General features: G+C 39.6%; 1 protein-coding gene across 12 annotated transcripts in view; it reads left to right on the top strand.

Moving 5' to 3' along the window:
- The window catches only part of KALRN (kalirin RhoGEF kinase), a 513,375-nt gene that overhangs the window by 273,217 nt on the left and 219,489 nt on the right, over positions 1-20,669 (top strand). For all 12 annotated transcript variants that reach the window (XM_061370039.1, XM_061370040.1, XM_061370041.1 and 9 more), the window contains one exon: positions 7,738-7,860. In XM_061370039.1, the coding sequence (XP_061226023.1) occupies positions 7,738-7,860 (123 nt within the window). The remainder of the gene's footprint in view (positions 1-7,737; positions 7,861-20,669) is intronic.

The following is a 20,669-nucleotide window of genomic DNA, read 5'->3' as shown; positions in this document are numbered from 1 at the left end:
AAATGACAACTAGAACATGATGTTCAAGCATGTGTCTGGAGGCTCGGATTCTGCTGGATGCATAACTAGGCTGCTTATTACCTTTATACGCACGGGGGGGTTGGTCTATGTTTACTGAAGTCAGTTGAAACTTTGCTGTGGATTTTGGTGAGAACAAGACATGAGTTTTAGAATCAGGCATAGATGTCTCTGAAATTAAAAATAATCTCATGGGAGCCAAAGATGATGTTTGTGCTTTAAACATGAGGTGTGATCCCCTTCTTAAAATGTGGGGTTTTTTTTAAATACTGTGCCACCAACTTTTAAATTTAATGAAGAAAGAAGTGAAAAAGGGAGCTCAGTTTTTATTAGGAGGTAAAAACCACAAATAAGAATGGTTAAGTTTTGTTTTGGTTTCTATTATAAACCATTAATAATAGCAGGAAAAGCCAGAGGATAAGTTCCTTTGTATTTTGGTGTATTTTCTCAGCTAGACCTTTATTTGACATTACCCTGCTGTGACTGGACCAGGGATAGGAGGGAAAAGAAATCTATTTTCAGCAATGATTTCGAATGCAACAAAGAACTACATTTTAATTTAAGTCAGACTTGATGTGCATTTTATTCGTTAGAGAGGATTAGGATTTAGTAAGTCTCTTTGACTTGTGCGTTTGGGGGGCTCTTTAGTTTTGTTTTTATTCTGATTCTCGGTGTTTGTTTTGTCTTCCTTGGTGCTGTTGCTGCCACCAAATTCTCCTGAAGGGCCTGGTAGCTGGCCAGGGCTGAGGCTGGCCGTGGCAGCCTGCACAGAATAATGTGCCCCAGCAGAGGTAATTCCAATGGAGAGAAGTTGCCAATCCCCAACTGGCTGCTGCCTCCGCCCAGAGATTGCTGCCTCTCTGGCAAATGTACTCTCTTCATGGCATAGAGGCCCTTTTACCTCTCAAGAAGGGAGTGCCTACTTTGAGTTATGTTGCTCATAAATGCATGTATGATGTGTAGCTTCTAGTTTGCCTATTGTAAGGAAATGAATTATCTTCTGTTAAAAATTGTGTGTCTTGTACTTGCAAATTTTAGTTCAGCCAGTGTTACCAACTAGGCTTGTACAGTTTTGAAGGGCTTTGACAGAAAAGTTTGGATTTTGTTGCTGTGCAGTATAACAAAACATTTAAAACAAGTTTTGGATGTGAAGTACCTGTGAAAGCATGATCTGAAACATGAACCTTTTAACTACACTTCTTGGTTGCAAAAAGCATCGCTAGCAAATGCAGAGTTTGTGGAATAGAGTTTCAGACATGCAAAGCCTTGGAAATAATGGAAATCTATAATAACAGCTACAGAAAAGGTAGAGATGCGGTTTGATTCTTGTGAAAATGGTGATGAGGCTGCAAGCCCACAAGTTTTAAAGTGTCACATGAATTCCTGGTATCACACCAGAACTCTAGTTAGCCCATAGTATCTCGAGAGCAAGCCATAAAGTGCATATAGTAGCAACTTGATCCTGTTTGGCTTCCTTTCACTGGCGTAAACCTAACGGACTTTGGAGGCTATACCCATGTGTTTGAAGTTAGGCAATGCTTATGCACCTATTTGAAATGGGGCCTCATTTAAAACAGAATAAATTGGGTGTGCTTCACTGGAATTGCTCTGGAATTTATTACAACTCTGCTGGAGTTACCAAAGAGTTAATCTAACCCCTTTGAGTTATGCCAGATTTGTACTATTTTGCGATCAAGATCTGACTCTTAGCTGCTTAAAGTGTAAAACAGTATAATTTATTTTCAGTTTTCAAAGGAACCTAGTTTTAGGAGTCACTATGGCAACAACAGTGGGTCTTAGAGTAACAAAGATTAATGATTCCCTCAGCCAAGGCTCTTCAGTGGGTCATCTCGCTCAGGAGCAATGAAACTGTTCAACATGGGCCTGGGTCAAATGCAAAAGTCAGAGTGCCCTGTCACTGCTAGCACAGCATGTTTCATCAGAGTAATGATGGTTTAATCACCAGCTTACAGTTCTCATCTCCTTCATGTAGGATTCAGTGATTGGTATATTTAGGCAAGCCTCTGTGTTCAGGCTGCCAGTGAAGTGGTGGAGTCACCATACATGGAGGCATTTAAAAGCCACGTAGTGCTTAGTGACCTAGTTTAGTGGTAGACTTAGCAGTCTTGGGTTTATGGTTGCACTAGGTGATCTTAAGGGTCTTTTCCAACCCAAATGATTTTATGATTCTTATCCAAGTCGTTCTCATTTCATCTTCATTCACTGCTGCTATAAGAAATACGACTTAAAAGATGTGAAAATTCAGTTTTTCAAGTAGCATCAACAATGGCTATAGTTCCTTAAAGCAATGTGTTTACTACTACTTTCGTGTTTTGTATTCATGTAAAATTGGACCAGAGCTTGGGGACTTGGTGAGAAAGAGTTGTTTTCCAAGGAGATTTTATTTTAAAGTCAGATAAACTTATGAGGTGCTTCCTAGTTTTCACATTTGCTGATTAGGAAGGGTACTTACAGAAAGAGGCTTCATTTTCAAAGACCCACATTGAAAAAATCTGCCCTTTTAAAATAGTGCCCGTTGCTTTTTTTTTCCCTCTCCCTCATTTAAAAATCAAATTAACTTTTTAAGCTATTAAAAAATTTGACCTTAACTGCACTAATGTAATCATCTTGCCATATTGCCATCATACAAATTAGCCTAGAGGAAGAGCAATTATCATCCCAGAATTTTGCTTAATTATTGTGTGATTGCTTCTTCAACATTTTTCCTTTAAAACTGTTCTTCCACTTCTTTCTTCCTGTGTTTTCCTACCATGTCCCATACAAACTATCACCATTCCCTGCAAATGGAGTATGTTTTTCTCTGACCTTACCTCGGTGGTATTTATTTTGCCTGTTTAGGTGTGCCATAGGTCTTAGGGTTCCCATAGACAAGAGTTCAATCATCAGGAAGATGGAGTGTGGAGTGGCCTTTGGAAGCACCTGTTTCCTGATGCTGTGCTCAGATGAAACCCGTCTGAATTGCCACTATTATTATTTTTGCAGTTGCACAGATCATTCAACAGGGACAGCTATAGCTATTCTTCTTCCAGGTAGCATTTTGAATCCTGTGGTTATCCAGCCATATAATAACTGTAATAGCACAGTCAGCCTGCTGTAATTTTACTGGAGTTTTATTTAATTTTCCTGGTGACCTTGGTTTGATACTTATTTTGCTGGGTGTGTAATTGTGCCCCTGAGGAGATAAGGAAACAGGACATACACATCATGATAGAAAGAAAATAATGCTTCAACTGCTTTTGATCTTAAACTAGGTGAAATAAAAACAAGAGATACTAACATCTTCTTTTTAACACTTACATGCAACTTGCAGCATTACCACCAATAAATGTTGCTGACATCAAATGTGTTTCTTGAGCATTTGGTTTATGTTATCCCACTGTTAACAAGTTACTAGCAGACATTTAATACCTTTGAGCCTGATGCTGTATAAACTTCTACTACCTGGGAATTAAACATAGAGTTATGAATATCCATCCAGAAAAGAAAGGGAGCAGCCTTCTCAGCTCCTAGGCTCACATGCACGCTATCTGGAGTCCCATGCAAGCTACTATTAAATCGAACAGAGCAGCTCATTTATTCCTTCTCATGGACTTCTTATTGGACTGTGAAAAGAAACAGCAGAAATCTACCCAAATCAACCCACCAATAGTTGCTGGGTCAGTGAGGTGTGGGATGGGAATTTGCTGCAGGTAAAGGTAAAATACCAAGACTATTATCCCCCAACCCTTTCAGAAGCTGTGAGTTAGGGAATTTCCTAGGTGACTCCAGGGCAGCTTCACCCGTGCTTGGAGGTGTACCTTGAAGTTCAAACTCTAGTTAGGGTTTTATTATATTGTAGTTTTATATAATGGACAGCAGCCTGGAGTGGCAAATGCTGCCTGCATGAAGAGTGTGTCCACACAGCAGCTGGCCTGTTTTTACACACAGCAGCTGGCCTGTTTTTAAATTGCTGTCAGGAAGGATCAGGCTTTACTTTACAGGAGCTATAGAACAGGAGGGAGGTCCTGGCCCCTCTCCTGAGCAGCTTTCAAACTAGTGGAGCTGCAGTAGTAAATGAGTACTAGAATGAGATTTGTCATATACTGGAGTTGCAAAATATATTTTATGTTTCAAGAAACACCTCAGATGATGAGTCTATCTGTAGCATAGTATTTTCATTCCAAAGAATTCATGACTTACAGCCTTTTTCTAGCTGTTTTAAGAAAAAAATAGCTTGGCAATAAAGGACAGTTAGGAAATTTGAAGATGTAATTTGGAAAACACTCTTAACTGCATTTTAAACAGCATCTTCAAGCTGTTTATGTTTTTAAGGATTAATTAAATTATTTGAACTATGGCACTGTAACTTCAATGGCTAGCTATATCTCAGGATGTTAATTTTCAGCAGTAGAGTAAGTTATACAGTCTGTGCTCTCAATTAAAATGTTAAGTGTTTATCTTGAATTATTACACAGTTACGCTAATTCTAAAGACATTTCCTTTCTTCAGTGTAAGGGAGAATATTTCCAGACATGCTGACAAGTAGATGTTTACAAGTGCTGGTGATTTCAGGTTTAATTGTGACCTTTCAGAGTTGCTCCTGCATTTGCCACAGACTAATTGCTTTACATTTTGCCTTGTTTTCACTGGGGACTAAGTGCTTTGAATCCAGCTATATTTATGTTCTTGCTGTTGCTTTGATCACTCAGTTATTCTCATACCTCTTTTCATTTAGTGCAAACTTTCTGTGCCTTGTATGATAGAAACAAAGGTGTGATATTTCTTTGTGTTTGCAAATTATTAGATGGCATATTAGCTGCTCATATAAATGCCAAGGATTCCTTTGATAGTTAGGACTATCGGATTATCAGTGCCTCATACTAACATTCTTTCTTCTGCCAACTTCCTGGGACACCTCAGCAGTTCACTTAGTCTCTTAATATGCATATACACACATAGTATTTCCCCCCTCTCCCTTCCATGCATAATTAAATTTTAGCACAGTATTTTCAGTCCAACATTTATGGATTTCATAAAATGGTTGTGAAAAAAAATGCATTGAACACTGGAGTGGTCAATTATGTTAACGTGGTTTTCAAAGCCACAGAAAATACTGTTAAAGAACTTACTCTTTAAAAAGTCATGATTGTTTCTTGTGGAAATCATGGCAGAAATAGAGCTTATGGAACAGTTTGAACTGGAACGTTTTAAAGATTAGGTAGGGTCTATGAAATCTGACATGCAGCACTCTAAGCGTAGGAATGACATAGGAAAGTACTCAAATAGGGTGTTATAGCCAGTGTCATTAGTGGATGGTTTATAGATTTATTTTTTTTAATCTTGTCATGTAGTGTTGATTTATTAAGTGGATGTACAAATTTGTCACCTCAAGGGGTATTTTATATCTAACCTTATAAATGAAAGGATATGGTAATTAATCAATACTTGCATAGATTACTTCAGAGGGAAGCTTTCATGTTATAGAAAGGATTTGATGAATCACCACGTAGTGCCCTTCTGTGTCAGGCACTATGGAATAACTGCTTGAATGCAACATGAAACTTTGCTGCAAGAGTTGCAAGCTCTTGGATCAGTCCTGAACGAAGGTTTATTCCCAGTGGATTCATGTTCTAACTCTGGTTGGGGTTTTTTTGGTGTGTTAGGACTTCTAAAATGCAAGAGGCAATCTCTGTCATCATTCATCTAACAGTGACTAAAGCAGCCCGATACGACATTGGTTGGGATAAAATTTTTATTTTTATGTGATTGCTACTTGAAAAAGCATGAAAAAGTTACTAGAATATTTTGCTGTAGCATTACAGTGAGTGGCTATCAAATATTAAAAAATAGAAAGGACATATTGCATACTAACTTCATATGAAACACTGCTCAAATTAAAGCCATTTGCCATTTAAAAATATTTAAAAAATGAGTCCTCATTAGATGAGATGTTTTCAAAATTGAATTTTAATCTGGTTCCATTTTTAATAGATAAATTGAAAACTCCTGACAAGAGTAAGGAGTCTGTTAATGGAATTATTAACAGACTGTTAATAACACAAATTCTAGAAGGCATTTACCAAAGCAGATGGAAGACAAACTGATCAGACAAAGGGAAATGGGAAGTGATGACTGAACTGACAACACACCTGGTTTTGCTTCTTCATCCCCACAGTGATACTTGTGCCTAACATCTGTTGGCCCTGCAGACCATAAAGTGTATTGGTAGCCTATTTTGTGAAATTCTTTGTATTCTGTGACTGAAAAATACCTTGTAAGCATGAACTATTACTTTAAAAATGCTTTTTTCCCCCTGCAAAATAGTAAGATTGGGAAATAAGTCTACGTATAGAAAACTTTGTTTGTACTTAGAGCTTCCTACAAAAATATGCTTGGGATCCAACAGTACAGAAAAGACTCAAAGACCAGGTGGTTTAGATTCTTTGTAACCAAGCCATGCAATAGCTTTATTTGCCTGGGGGGAAAGGGGGGGGGGAACCTTACACACACATCTTCCATTTCTCCAGTCTTAGATTTCTGGGCTTAGTCAATAATATGCTTATTTATCAGTTGCACACAAGACAAGTGGCTGCTTGCACAACAGCTATCTCTTGCCTTGGTTCTATGCCCTGCTATCAGAGCCCCTTTAAGATCAAGCTGTCACCATGTGTCCTGTAGCCCCTGCCCAGCATTCCTGGGGGCCATGCTTGCTGCTTGCACCCCAGTGCTGCACAGAGAGGATGCAGCTCTGAGGCTGTTTGCAGGTGCAGCGCTCTAGTAGTATTGCTATCCCGGGGACTCTTGTGGTGTTTTCTCCCTTCAGTGTGACAGAAATACCAGCTTCTTGTGGAGTGGAGTCCTAGCTCCTTACACGAATACCAGTATTGATCTAGTACTGTTTATTCTCTTAGCCTTTGTGTATTAGCAAAGAGTTGCACAAAGGGTAGAGATCGTATTCTGAAATTTCCCAAGCTTGTATTGTCAAGTTAATTTTTTTCTTCAGCTTATAGTAGACCTTGAACAGAACTAAGTTTTAATGCCAGTGTTATTGTGAGAAGGAGCTCCAAGTGGATGGTGATCATACAGTTTATTTTTAAAGGAAAATCCTCTTTAACTCTCAAAATACCAGACTTGCCACTTTACCCTTCCATAAGGATCAGTTACATTTGGAACTGAAAAACCTAAAGACTTGGAGGGTGCACGCTGTCAACATTTTAAAGCCTGCAGTGAAGTCTTCTTAACCTTTCCATTCTAGGTACTCTGATAATGCTTTCTCCCCACATCAAAATAAACTTCATCATGCTTTTGGACTCATTTAAGATGCTTCCCATTAAGATCTGCTGTTTATGCAAAATCAGTTTTCACTGTTTCCAGTGTACACAAGGAGCTCTCAAGAAGGAAGGGTACTTGCAAAAGACACCAGATTTCTGATTCCTTTCTTCAAAATTCTTTATGTCTGTGTTTGCTATCTGGCAGGCTCAAATAGCTAAGCTACACTTCAAAATAAATTGAATAGTAAAAATCCAATAATTCTAATTTACCAGTAACATCTAGAAATATTTATCTTCTATCCAGATGGAATGGACTTTGACAGATCTGCATATGCTTAGCTGTAGCAAGCACAAAGCAATACCTCTGCAGCTGTTTTATCCTCGTCCTGAGAATTTCTCTGTGCCGCTGAGACAGTAGAGGTAATTGGATGTTCTTCTCTTCTGGCAGGTACTGGACTGGATTGAAAATCACGGGGAAGCCTTTCTGAGTAAACATACAGGAGTGGGGAAATCTCTACACAGAGCACGCGCACTGCAGAAAAGACATGATGATTTTGAAGAGGTAGCACAGGTAAGAGTCTGAATCAGACACTTCTGTTTTCTGTCTTGATTTTTGTTAGTCTTCTTGTATATTGAGAAAAAAAGTATTGCTCTTCTGGGTCACACTGCTTTCTTCAAGTATTTGGAGATGTCTCCCAGGTTTGAAAGGGGACATGCACACTGCAGAACACGGTAACAGCAGGGTTTATAACCAGAAAATCACGAGATTGAGTTGATGGGAGATCTCAAAGCCTGTGGGAAATTGCAAGCAGTTTACAGGACAATAATGCAAAATTTTGGAAAACAGAAGAGCACGGTTATGAGCAAGGATGACAGAAAAATATCAGTTTTAATTCCTAGAGTGGAAATGGAGGACCTTGAGAATGTAGTGGAAAGCAGCAGCTAGTAAAGCAGTAGGGAAAACACTGGAGTGTGTTTACAGTAAGGGCAACTACTCTTCCATTCTTTCCAAGAGTACAGTGTATTATGTGGAATGAGTCTTTATTTCTTGTGGAATAAAGGGCGATCATTTTTTGGTTTTAGACTTTGATACTGTTTTTCTGTAGTACCTTTCACATGTGTTGGCCTATTTTAGTTGAAGATACTTCCAGAAACAGGGACATACCTCTTTCTCTGTGCCCTCAGGGAAACAGTTTCACTGCCTGATGGCAGCTACTGGCTAGATACTTTTTTCCTTTCCCTCATATTCAGTTTATATTTCTCTTAATCTCTCTTCCACAGCCCCCACCCTGTTTGTGTCACTCTAGTCTTATTTATCTCTCTGAAGGAGATAAATTCCAGGAAAAGAGATTAATTAACAACCCTGAACAATCTGTAGAATGTCTTCTTCTATGCGCCTCTTAAACATGTTAAACGTATTTAATGCTGCTAGCATGTTCTTATCAATCCCTTAAATAACTTCTGTTACCTACTACTTTGGATCCATTCAGTTGGCCAACATCCTTTTAATTAGATGTTCAGCTCTTGATGAAATACTCTATTGCTTGGCTTGCTAGTGAACTTTAGGGTTTCCTTTCAGCTGTGACTGCATGTCTTTGCATACCATTGACGAATCACACAGCCTGAAAGTAGCAGTTCTAGATTGGTGGGTCTCTAAAATTTCCTGGGACTTTGTGTGGATTTGAGCCTTCTGGTAATAGGCTTGAATTTCTAGAATTACTTGTTGCAAATTTATTAAAATGAGCTTAGGCTGAAGGTTACAAACCACAGTTCTACAAGGCCTTATCCAAAAGCACAAGTTAGTGTGAGGATTCATGCCGAAATCAACATTAGGTGCCTTTCCAGAAGATGTGCTCGAGTCACCTGTTATTGGATGCAATACTGGAGTAAGGAATGAAAATTAAAACCATGTAATATACAGGAGCTGAAACTAAGTGATTTATGTCCTTTGTGGCGTTAATATTTTATAAATCCCCCTTCCCTAGGATACATTAGCTTCATAACTCTGCTTACATCTAGCATTTTGGATCACAGTTAGCTTTTTATTTTTCTTTTCTACCTCCTCTTTGTGTAGTTCTTCAGTGGAGATCTAGAAAACAAGTTAAGAACAGGAGAGAAGACAGAAAAATAACATGGTCTTGACAATAGAGATGGGAGCAAGCTGTGTAACTGTCTGCACATGGAAACAACAGCTCACTTAAGGCTTGCTCCACTGGATGATGTAATTTAGAGATAGATCCCTTCACTAGGGTTTGAGAACCTTTACAAATGTGTAGCTTGCATGGGCAGGTACTAGGTTAAGTCAGAATGGAATTATTTCACTTAAGGCTTTTCAAACCCCTCTGTTAGTCCTCCTTCTGTATTATTTCAGCATGTCTGTCTGTGTATAACTTCAGATGTGTTTCGTTTCACAAGGCCAAATTCAGAGCAAAGATTGTTCACTGGATGATGACGTGTTCTAATGAAGGTGGGTGTCTGGGAGGAGGATGGAGAGGAAAGGGAAAAGTATAGTTTGCGTGGGTGCAGAATCTTGTACATTTCTCTGAATCAGATTCATTTACATCTTATGGCATCGATAAGTGTCTCGTTGCTCTGCCCAGACAACTGTGAATAGTCACAAACAGTCCTGCATTCTGAGTATGAAGTTTATGGTCCCTCCAAATTAGTAATCACTGACAGAAGTCGAACTTGGTTACTTTCCCCTGGCTTTGACAGAAATAGTTTCCTCTGGTGCATTCACACCAGAATATTGTTGCTAATTTATGAGGCCTCTCTGCAGTGTGACACTGGAATGTGATGCTGGCAAATGGACATGGGGACATGCACTGAGGGGAAGTGAAAGGAAGCTCAGGCTTTATCTGAGGTCAAGGACTTAAGAATATAATACTCTGCTTTGGAAAGAGTAATGGCAAGGGTAGGAGGGGAGGCCATAAATTTATCACACCTGGAGTTCTCCTGCAGAAGCTTCTGGTGAGGTTGATTTTGTGGTCGGAGAATAAATCTCCCTCCTCTAATTATGACCAGTTTTTATTCTTCTTAGCTCCCTTCTTGATGCTTAACTCTTTAGAAGCATTTTTCTCCACTTACTGAATACCTCTGCCATGGTGAGGGTGGGTAACTAGCATTGCTTATTCCCAATATATCCATATAATAAAGCACATGTGCTAAGATCCTGAAACAGACTGGTAAGTTTGACCATTCCCCTCATCAGGATGTTAATTACTGGCATTAACAATAGAGTTGTGTTTGTTTTTCTTAATAAAATAAAAAGTGCAGTACTGATGTAACTGCTGAGATTGACAGTATAAGCAATAGTATTTGCTATTGGCAGTTCCCTGAAAAAAAAAACGCAAACGCTTAGCCTGCCATACATTATAAATTTCATCTCTAAAATCTACTTTCTTTTGGCTCTGATGTATTTGTTTTTATCTCCTACTGGTTCAGGAAGGCGTTTGCAAAGGTCAGACTAGGAGCAATTTTCATGACTTTTCTTGATATTTTCAACATTGGGCAAAACATTAATGTCTCTGAATGCTGCTTAACTGCATGTAAAGAGTAGTAGTGTCTCTGGGATTGGTGTGCTGAGAAATGGTCTGATTGACTGACCTGCCAAGGCACTAGATTGAGAAGCTGAACATGCTCCCTCTATGTCTCATTAGAAACTCACAGATTTATAAATCTAGCTGAAATGATTCAATCAGGCATGTGCAAAATAGTTCACATTCCTGCATACAGCTATGCTTGGAAAATATCAGTGATTTTAAAGTGCTGCATTGTGAGCAATAGGAAATATAATTCGGGGTCCCTTTCTCTCATAACTGCTGTTTAGACAATGCTCTGTCAATTTTTCTGACTGTATGTATTCTATATGGAATGCACAGATGGCAAATGTTTGAATTTGGATTAAAAAGCCTGAGCTCCTGGGAGGGAGGTTGTTATCTTGTACATACCTAAGGATGTTTCTCAGCCAGTGCTGGTGCTGTTCACAGGTGGGCACTCTGAAAATGACAGCTTTAGGCCCAGTGCCTGCCACACAGTGAAATTTAGCAGTCAGGCATTATCAAGATATCACCAAAGAAATACTGCTGCTTATGTAGCTGCACCATTCCTGCAGTGACAGCCTCTTTGCGTGGCTGAAATTATTTTGTGCAAATCAGATAACCATAGTTCAGCCAGTTATGATTTGTAAATCCAAAGATATTTTCAATTTTTCATTAGAAAAGGGCTTTTATCCTGGAAACCAGTGTGCCTTTCAATTGGAAAAGTCGCCCCAGTGCTTCAGTGCAATGGAGTTGAGCGACATGTGTTGAAAATCCTTCTTCTATTCTCTGTATATGAAGAGAGGGGCCTTAGACCATTCTCCTCCCTTCTGTCATTCCTGGCAATTGGAGGTTAAGGTGGCTACCTCGACATCCTCTGCTTACAAAGAGCATCACTGCATTTGTGCTGGTGCAGAATTAGGAAAGATACTGGGGAAACTGCTCTGTTACTCCCTTGAACTCTGCTGGTGCAGGACTTAGTGGTTTTTATGTTTGAATGATCTGAAAGAAACATTTCTGTAGTCTTTCTGCATTTATGAGGTTTTCCATCAGATATGCTGTTAATATTACCCGCCGGGCAGGCTCACCCGCATTTTTGGCATAGCCACCAGTACGTGTTTCCACCTGCAGATGGCACTCGCAACGCGCTGTACAAGCCTCCAGTTCTGCTAAGGGTCAATAGAGCTGCTGGTTGTAATCCAAACTAGCCAGTGTCTAGAAGTGAAATGAAGCAGAAGTGGAAGTTGTTTCACACAGTGTCCCCGTGGTGTTCTCCCACCCCTGCCAAAACCCACGTTGTTCAAGGTCACCCAGAAAAGCAACCCTCCTGTTTTTATTTTGTTTTTATACACAAAGCTGGGCGGTCCATGCTTTGATGCAAGGTGGTGCTTGTCATCTGTATTTATGGGATAAGCTGCTCTTGGATCCGTGGAGCTGCTTTCAAGACTCTTTGGCTACAACACAGTATGCTTGCAGCTACAACTGAGTTTTGTATTTAGTAACTGTGTGTGTATTTGCATGCAGTAGTTGGTATATTTTTCATAGTAATCCAAAAGCACTGACATTTACAAGGTGAACTGTCACAATTTGAGCATGCAACAAAGCACACATTCTGAACAGCCTTGATTCAAAATGTGTGAAATTGTCCCTCATTATCAGACACAATAAGAAAGTTGACTGGAGTCTGAGCTGTGGTCATTGAAGTTCATGAGGTCTGTCTGTATGCCCAGTGCAGCAGCTCTTGGTTCAGGCTGGTGACTACAAGTTTAGATTTAGGTATGTGTCTAGATCCTGTTTTCCTGACTCTGAAAGCTTTACAGGATCCATTTTGCCGAAGTACACATGCAGTGCAGTAGACTATTCTTGAATTATTACAAAGAAGGAGTGCCAGACAAAATGCAAGTAAAAATGCTGACCTTTACAGTACACCATTTGGGAAACTGTTCAGTTTTGCTATTTGGGGATATCTATGTTTGCTTTCCTCCAAGGCAACTTTTAGAAGATGATGGTTAAACACCTGAACACTGGCTTTGGATCATTGAAGTTAACCTAATGTGTATCTATATAGTCCTTTTAAGGTTCAGCTCTTCCTTTTATTCTTCTCAATGAAATAAATGCATTTTCTGCAAGGGACAGCTTTCAGAGGAGACCTTGAAAGCCAAAAGCCTGTATCATCATCTAAAATTAAAGAACAGGTGATATTCTTCATCTGAGAAGCAATTTGTGTTCCTGTCTAGTGGATTCCCTTCCTCCATTTTACTGTTCCTAAAATGCTGTCAGTTCAGAGTTTTCAAAAAAACTCTTATTTAGAGATAAAAAGAACTTTAAATGTAAATATGTTGAAAAATGTGAAATATCCAGGGGACTAAGTAATGGAATCTTGCAGGTGAAAATGGCATTTTGTGATCTCTCAGTCCCACATAATTTCACTTGGACTTCTCTAGAACTAGTGAGGTAATGGAATAGTGAGGCCAAAGCTGAATTGCACACAGCTACTTGTTTGGCCTTCAAGATAAAAACCTAGTGCTTTCCCATACAAATTCCAGCTCTGCTGGATGTCATTGTTCTAGAGTTTGGCATGAAGCTCGGTAGTGATGTAAAACAGCTAGGCATAAATTAGGAACCTGTGTTGATAATGAGCACTTAGGGAGCATTGTCCCAGGGTGATTTTTTTAATTTTTGATTTTTATTACTTTTTAAAATGTTGTGACTTACCTGGTTGTTGAAAGGAATAGCTCACTGGATTTCCTTTTCGGTTGAGTGACTAAAATCCTATGTAAGATGAAATGCTGGGCCAAAATAGAGAGAAAGCAGAGTTAAACCTGGTAAGTGCTGTGCTCGAAGTTAGCAATAACAACTGTGGTTTCAGTAATGCCAAATATTTTTTAAAATACCAAAAAACATGAGAGAGGCAACCAAAAACTCAGCCCAACTCTTGTCATCATCATCCTTTGGATGGTCATTAGCAAGTTTGGAAGCTGTAATCCACAGTTTCTTGTTCACTTTGTTTATGTAGATGTATTCACTTCTACACAAAGAGGACAAAGCGATCACTGGCAGAAGATTACACAGCCTTTTGTACTGTGGTGCAGCAGCTCTAGGCTCCAGAACTCTTGGTTTCTTCTCTCTGGCAGCAGGCTGCATCTGGAAATCACAGGCAGCAGAGAAAAATGAAACTGCCTGTATATGGGTTGTCTGTGAAGGTTATCTTGGGACTTCTGGATCTCAAAACTTCTGACAGCGTAGCTGAAGAACCAGATAGTTTGTCATGGAAGCAGTAGTGTAACTTTGTGCATGAAGTCTAGCAGCTTCTGGGTGATCCAGGACATACCTGCATTGCAGATGCAGAGATACTGAAATTGTTATGCACAGCCTAAGCTAGGACCCAGGAAATCTTGGAAGGGCTGAGCAGTATAGCAGTGTTAGATGTAATGCCATGGGGAATCAGCTGCCAGACCTAAGTCAGGTGTAATTCACGTAAGACATGTTTTACCTGAGAAAGTGTGGTACTCTGAATTTTGAGTACACTGTGGTATCAGTACTGAGCTCCATTGCACGATCTGGACATGCCCATGGAGACTTCATTAGCAGGGGTTGCAAAAAAAAACATCTTGGCTAATGTTCTGGAAGCAATGTAATTCAGTTGCTGGCTGTTGGTACTCCATGATCTAACAGTAATGGGGGACATGTTTTTAGAGAGGCCCTATAGTGGCACAGAAATCTTCCTGGCAATCATGTAAAGAGCTGTGCCTATTGCACCATGTTTCTGAGTTTGCATTTCTCCTCAAGCTAGAGGTGATTTTCTTTCCTATTTCTTCTCTTCCAAAATCACATGACAGCTGGATCTTTTCATTAAGCCGCCTGCAGCACGATTCACAATCTAAATGCTCCCTGTAAAATCTCAAGGCTTAGCAGCACAATACATTTTTGACAACTGCCAGAAGTTAGCTTCCTATCACTGGTTTTATTTGGGTAGGTTTATTTTTGAGCCTTTAAAATATGTTCCTTTAATTTGCCTATAAATGCATAATGTTGTTTCCATGACAGACTGGGAGACAATGAAGCTATTCAGGAAATACATATTTTTGATTCTAGAGGTTCTGTAAAATGAAATTTCCATTGTGTGGGGAATTCCGAGTTTTTTAATTGATTTCTTTTTGAATAATAATTAAAAAAAAAAAAAAAACCAAAACCCAAAATTTCCTAAAAAAGAAGAATCCAGGAATTTGGGTTTTTTTCCCAGCCCATAAATTTCTTACAGAGAACATTAGAAAATTATAACATTGAAGCATTATATAACATGCATACTAAATATATTCAGTATGGTACTGTTGTCTCAGTGACATGAATAAACATGTAGTTGAAACAGAAGATATTTGCCACTGATGGTTTCTGTGAAATATACCCACTTAGATGACCCATTGCTGTTTTGACTGACCTATGTTCGTTGGTAAAACCCGTTGTCATATAAAGGATTTTGATCCCCTCTGATCACTTTTCTTTGTGATTTTCCCATTGGCAGGTCAATGGGTTATCAACTGTACCTATTGATTCAAGAAGATTAATTACAGCAATGTCCAAATCTCTTCAATTCAATTTCTTGTACCTATTGATAGTGGGCAGGCTTGTGGGGGAGAAAAGTGACACTGTGAATCTGATCTGTGTTTTTACTTTCTGATTTTGTCACAGGGCAGTAGAAGGGGCTGCATATGGCTGTGCTGCTTCTCTAGGCCAGTCAGTAGTGCCTTTAGTAGAATGGTGTAACATTAACCACAGCAACTGTATTATGGAATTGCTGCAAGTCACAAATATACTGCTTTGCAGACATTTCTTAAAGGAAATTTTCATGTAGATTAAGCCAATACAAAAGAGAATTGTATTCAGTAACAGAGCAAAATCATTTTCAAGAACAGGTTTCATTATCGTTATGCACATATTCTGGGAATAGACTAACTGGGTCCAGTGCACAAGAGTTAGAACAAAATCACGCTTTCAGTTTTGGAGAAATTACTTACAATTAACTTGTTTTAAGGAGTGGAGAATCCCGTTCAATGGCTCTATTCATACAGCAGGGAAGCTGCTTGGAAGTCTGGTTGTCTTTCTCTTTTTTCCTATTACAAGACCACCATTGGCCAGGATGTTCTCTTTATTTCCACATCAGGCAATTGTCTAAAAACTACACTTGCATTATGAGACTATTGCAAATGTTTTATACTGATTATATATAAATAGAAAGTATTCAACCAACATTTTATTGCATAGAAACTTATTTTTAAAATTTATTTCCCTGGAGTAGAATTCAGATCTCAGTTTCCCCTGTATAGAAAATAGAGTAATGTCAGTGGATTTATAAAGGTCTTTTGGAATTAGATGTGTGAGAACAGGAACAAAAATCCTAATCTGTATATAAATGATTCACTTATTGATTCAGTGCATGTAATCCAGCCATTAATATTGCCCTCCATAACTGTGGTCTGTGAGGCCTGGTTCTGTATAACCAAGCCCCAAGTAAGCACTGGTTTGTGTCACTGTGGAACTGTCATATGGTTTGAGGCATTCAGGCATCTTTGTTTAGTGTCTGGTTCAGAGCACTACCACATGCAAAAGTGCAGGTTCCTCTCCTTTTCTGAGCTAGGGAGAGAAATTCTAAGATTGCCATGAGAAAAGCAGGCAGAATCAGCCTTCTTATGTTACTACACTTTAAAAAAAGCTTGTCTGGGAAGAAAGGAACTGAAGAATTTGCAAGAGATCAGGAACTGAGACAGGAGGCGTTTCTGAACTGTCAGTGAGTATGTGCGCATGTGTTTTCCTAGCATGATTGCCTATATTAGTATGCAGCTAATACGATAGAAACCAATATGTGCTCCAAAACAGTGTGACAACATATTCTTTTAAAGTGCAGCCCTCATTGTTATTAGAGTGTGTTGTTCAGTGCGTAGAGGTTGTTTTTAATGTGCAGTGTAGGTAACCCCTCATGACATGAGTGAGATCCACAGCTATGCAGCAGAGCAGAGACTGCTTTTGCCTCCCCTGGAGTAACATTAGGACTCAAAGCAAAAGTGCACAGCATAAAGTAATGTTTGTGACTCATTAATACTGGGGAATGGAAAGTGCAGACTTCACATTAAATCTGTCAACCTGAGAGCTGAAGTGAATGCATGGAGCGTTCAATGAAATGTAGTGTGTTTCTTCACAGAGAGAGGAGATGCTTAGTGACTGCGTCCTGATTGTTTTGTCTTTGGCCAGGATTTGTATTGACAACCGGAACTTGGGTTTGTCAATACCCACACGTCAAAGTTGAGTGCAAGAAGGACTTGAAACCTGCAGTGCTCCACAGCTGACAAAGAGAGAAATCTAAAATGATTTCAGTGCTACCTTCTGTGGTCTTCTAGGGTTTAAGTTCTAAATGTACCTGGTTGAATCCTTTTTAAAATCTGAATTAGGTGTTTGTTCCCACCACAGAAGTGGCTCAAACAAGTAATGCCCAGCCCACACAATTCCTCCTCTGTAAAAATTAACCATCTTTAACCTGAGGTTTTTTGGGTGGCAAGCTGTCCCTTCCAGTTCCAGACCCTTTTCCAAAGGATTCATAGTTATATCTGTGCCAAAGCATAGTTCCTCCGTGCATAACAAGTGATAGGCTCCATTCCTGCCTTGCTCCTCTGTCATGCATTGAAAACCAGGTGGGAGAGATGTGGCCTTACAGCGCAGCCGGGGCTGCGCAGCCATGCTGAAATATCAGTTGACTCACCAGTGTGTGTGCTCCCCCTTGGGATTGGTAATTGGGTCACTAGGGCATTTAACTATTGTAAATTTCATTTCCAGTATAGGCACGTGTAAATGTGGGACAGGAAAAAGAAAAAAAAAAAAAAGATTCTTCAGAGCATAGAGCAGAATCCGCTTTGTGTGCTAAAATAGGAACACAAAATAAGGAGATTATTTTGGGGTGAGAATGATGAGGGGAGTGTGAATTGCTGCCTGGACCTGCTGGGCATGCCCCCAGGGGTGGGGGCAGGTGCCCAGATCCTACTGCTTGGGGTTTGGCTCAAAACTGGGGCTCTGCGATAGCAGGCGGAGAGAGAGATCAAAAGAAAAGTCAGAGAGAGTTTTTCTGATCTTTGTTTTTTATCTCTTACTATGTCCAGTCTTATCCTTTGGGGGCTGATTTGAGATTTTTGGAGGGGGAAGGATTGGAAAGGATTTGGCAGCATGAAAGAATACATAGAAATAGAAAGATCTCAGGGTTTTTTTTATAGTAAAAAATTTGGCAGACGTTGACTCAAGAGGCAATATCTAATATGCCTGTATTATTCTTGGAGATCTACTGCATGCTAAAGATCAACACATCATATAGCATGAAGATTTCTGGCGAGAATACTGTTCTGTACCAGATCTCTCATGTAAGTCATTATTAACATGTATTTATCTCACATCATGTGTGGCTGCCTAATAAAAGCCGGAAATAATAAAAACAAAACAGCAACCTGTTATCTTTCTAAATCTTTGTTGTGATTATGCATAACCTGAATTGAATTTCACATAGCAGAACACATGTTTAAAATGAGCCCCATATGAATGCTTCCTGACCAACAGGAAAAATATTGGTTCCTGTCTGGAACTTTTCTAAAGATTTTGAATACATCTGGTGTTAAATGAATACGTAAGTAAAATGGTTTATTACCTCCAGGGTACTGAAACCCCTTTTATTTTCCCTCATTATAAATATGCAGTACTTCTCACTAGCTGTTACAGAAGTTCTTTATATTTTTAAGTTTTAGGGAAGACAAAGCCCTTAGTGCATTTTGCTTTGGTGGCACCTGTGAAGAATTAATTTGATGGGTAAGCCATACAGACAGTTCACATGTCAGGGAAATAGCAGTGGTGAAAAACTGGTTTATAAATCTAACAAGACTCAGAGAATGATTTCTGCTCATTTGAAACAAATTCCAGTGTGTAATCCATGGTGGAGAGCTCAATTGATGTTGACTGTGAAGAGATTCTGAATCCAAAGGGACCATGCTGCTGACCTGATCCTAAGGATGCTGAGCTGGAACAAGGAGATGAAGTAAAAAGTTACTTCAAGTTTAACTGAAGCTGGGGAGACTGCTTAATTCTTGTTGAGAGCAGAGAACCATCTGCCACCAAATTAGCTGAGGTCTAGAGGGGAAGGGGAAATGGGGACAGGGTTATCTGACTGGTGGGCAGGTGGTCATTCATGGTGGCAAAGTATAATGAGAAACCTCCTTCTGATGAATGGAAATACCCAAATTGTCAATAAAACAGTTGTTGGTAGGTTTATTTCTTATCACGTGTTTTATCTCTGGCAGGCAGTGTACCAAAGTGTAAGGTTTGCTTTGGACGAAAAGACCAATTTTACAGTGATTCTTTGCTACAAGTTAAACTTACCTGGGCAAGTAGAAGGGATCCAGGGAAACACCAAGGGACTCCCTGCTTCCATAAAGTCTAGAGGGAATATATACAGTGCTAGCACATGGTTCCAGCTCAGCTGCGCCACAAGACATGATGCACGCACTGAGAGTATCTCCTGCACCACTTCACTCTTGGGTTAGTGCGTAGGAACTCATGCAATGCAGTGTGTCAGGGAGGTAATCTTTGTTGCAAAGGAGCAGCAGCAAAAATGTCATTAAATCTCTGCATCCTTCCTGAGATAGCACCAGTGCACTGACTCTGCTAAAAGTCTGTGTCATATCTTCCATATTTTTTTCTGTCAAACATCAGTTCGTTTGTCAGAGGTGGACATTAACTTATGGCAAAATACAGTTCACTGCAAACCTTGAGGTCCTATGATACATTTGTGGTAAACTTACCTCTTTGCAGCAGCCTATGTTGCAATTTTTGTCACATATTACCAGACAGAAAGAAATGGGAGTTGTTATGGGATGTATACCTATGCAGTACTGTGTTATGCTCCAGACTGCCTAGGCCTTACACTTGGCTATATAGGGGTTCTTAAGCTGAAAGCTCTGAAGAACTTAGGTCAAAGTTTTGCTGAATTTACTTCTGCTAAATATCTAATTCTATAAACAGTCCCATGTCATTCAAAACGTGCTTCAGGAAAGGTGTTATAACCTGTCTCAATGGAAGTAAGCACACAGCTGAGGCAGGGTAGTGACTATTGGGGAAAAAGGGAGAGAAAGTGTTTTGCTGTCTTATTTAAAGATGGTTTCTAGGCACTAGAAACAAAGCCAAGCAGTTTATAGAATCCACATCCACATAGGTTTATTTCTGCCTCTTTTCAAGTAAGCAGGGCTGCCGGTTGCATCTGGTACTGACTTTTCCAAGTGATGTTGACAGTCCAAAGCCTTTTAATACTGTCATCACTGTGTCTTTGAAATCTCCAAAATGTGAGCATGATATTAAACCCAGAATGCCTGAAGTTACTTCATTTCAGGAGACCAGCAAGACTTGATAAACCTGTCGTGATTTCACTCATGTCTGCAGGGCTCAGAAAAGATGTGAGCTGAGCCTTTGGGATAGAAAACAATACTCCCAAGTTGCTGTTCACCTCAGACCTGCCACATGTTTCTTTGTTCCTCCACTCTTCACCTTTCCTTTTCCCCCCATCACAGAGAAGTTGTGGAGCTTTGCTGTGAATTGTCTGGGCTTTTTGATGATATTTGTCATTTGAGAAGCTTTCAAAACGCTGCATTTCATTCCGGGCAGTTTGCTGTCTTGTGCTCCCTTGTCACTTCCACAAAAGAAAATGCTTTAGAATTATAGACTCATAGAATAGTTAGGGTTGGAAAGGACCTTAAGATCATCTAGTTCCAACCCCCCTACCATGGGCAGGGACACCTCACACTAAACCATGTCACCCAAG

Source organism: Neopsephotus bourkii, unplaced genomic scaffold (genome assembly GCF_033783945.1).
Source record: "Neopsephotus bourkii isolate Nb327-2 ecotype Australia unplaced genomic scaffold, CSIRO-AGI_Nbou_v1 NB_1526, whole genome shotgun sequence".
Lineage (NCBI taxonomy): Eukaryota > Metazoa > Chordata > Aves > Psittaciformes > Psittacidae > Neopsephotus > Neopsephotus bourkii.
Note: the sequence above shows the minus strand (reverse complement) of the source record. Positions and strands in the feature narration are given on the sequence as shown.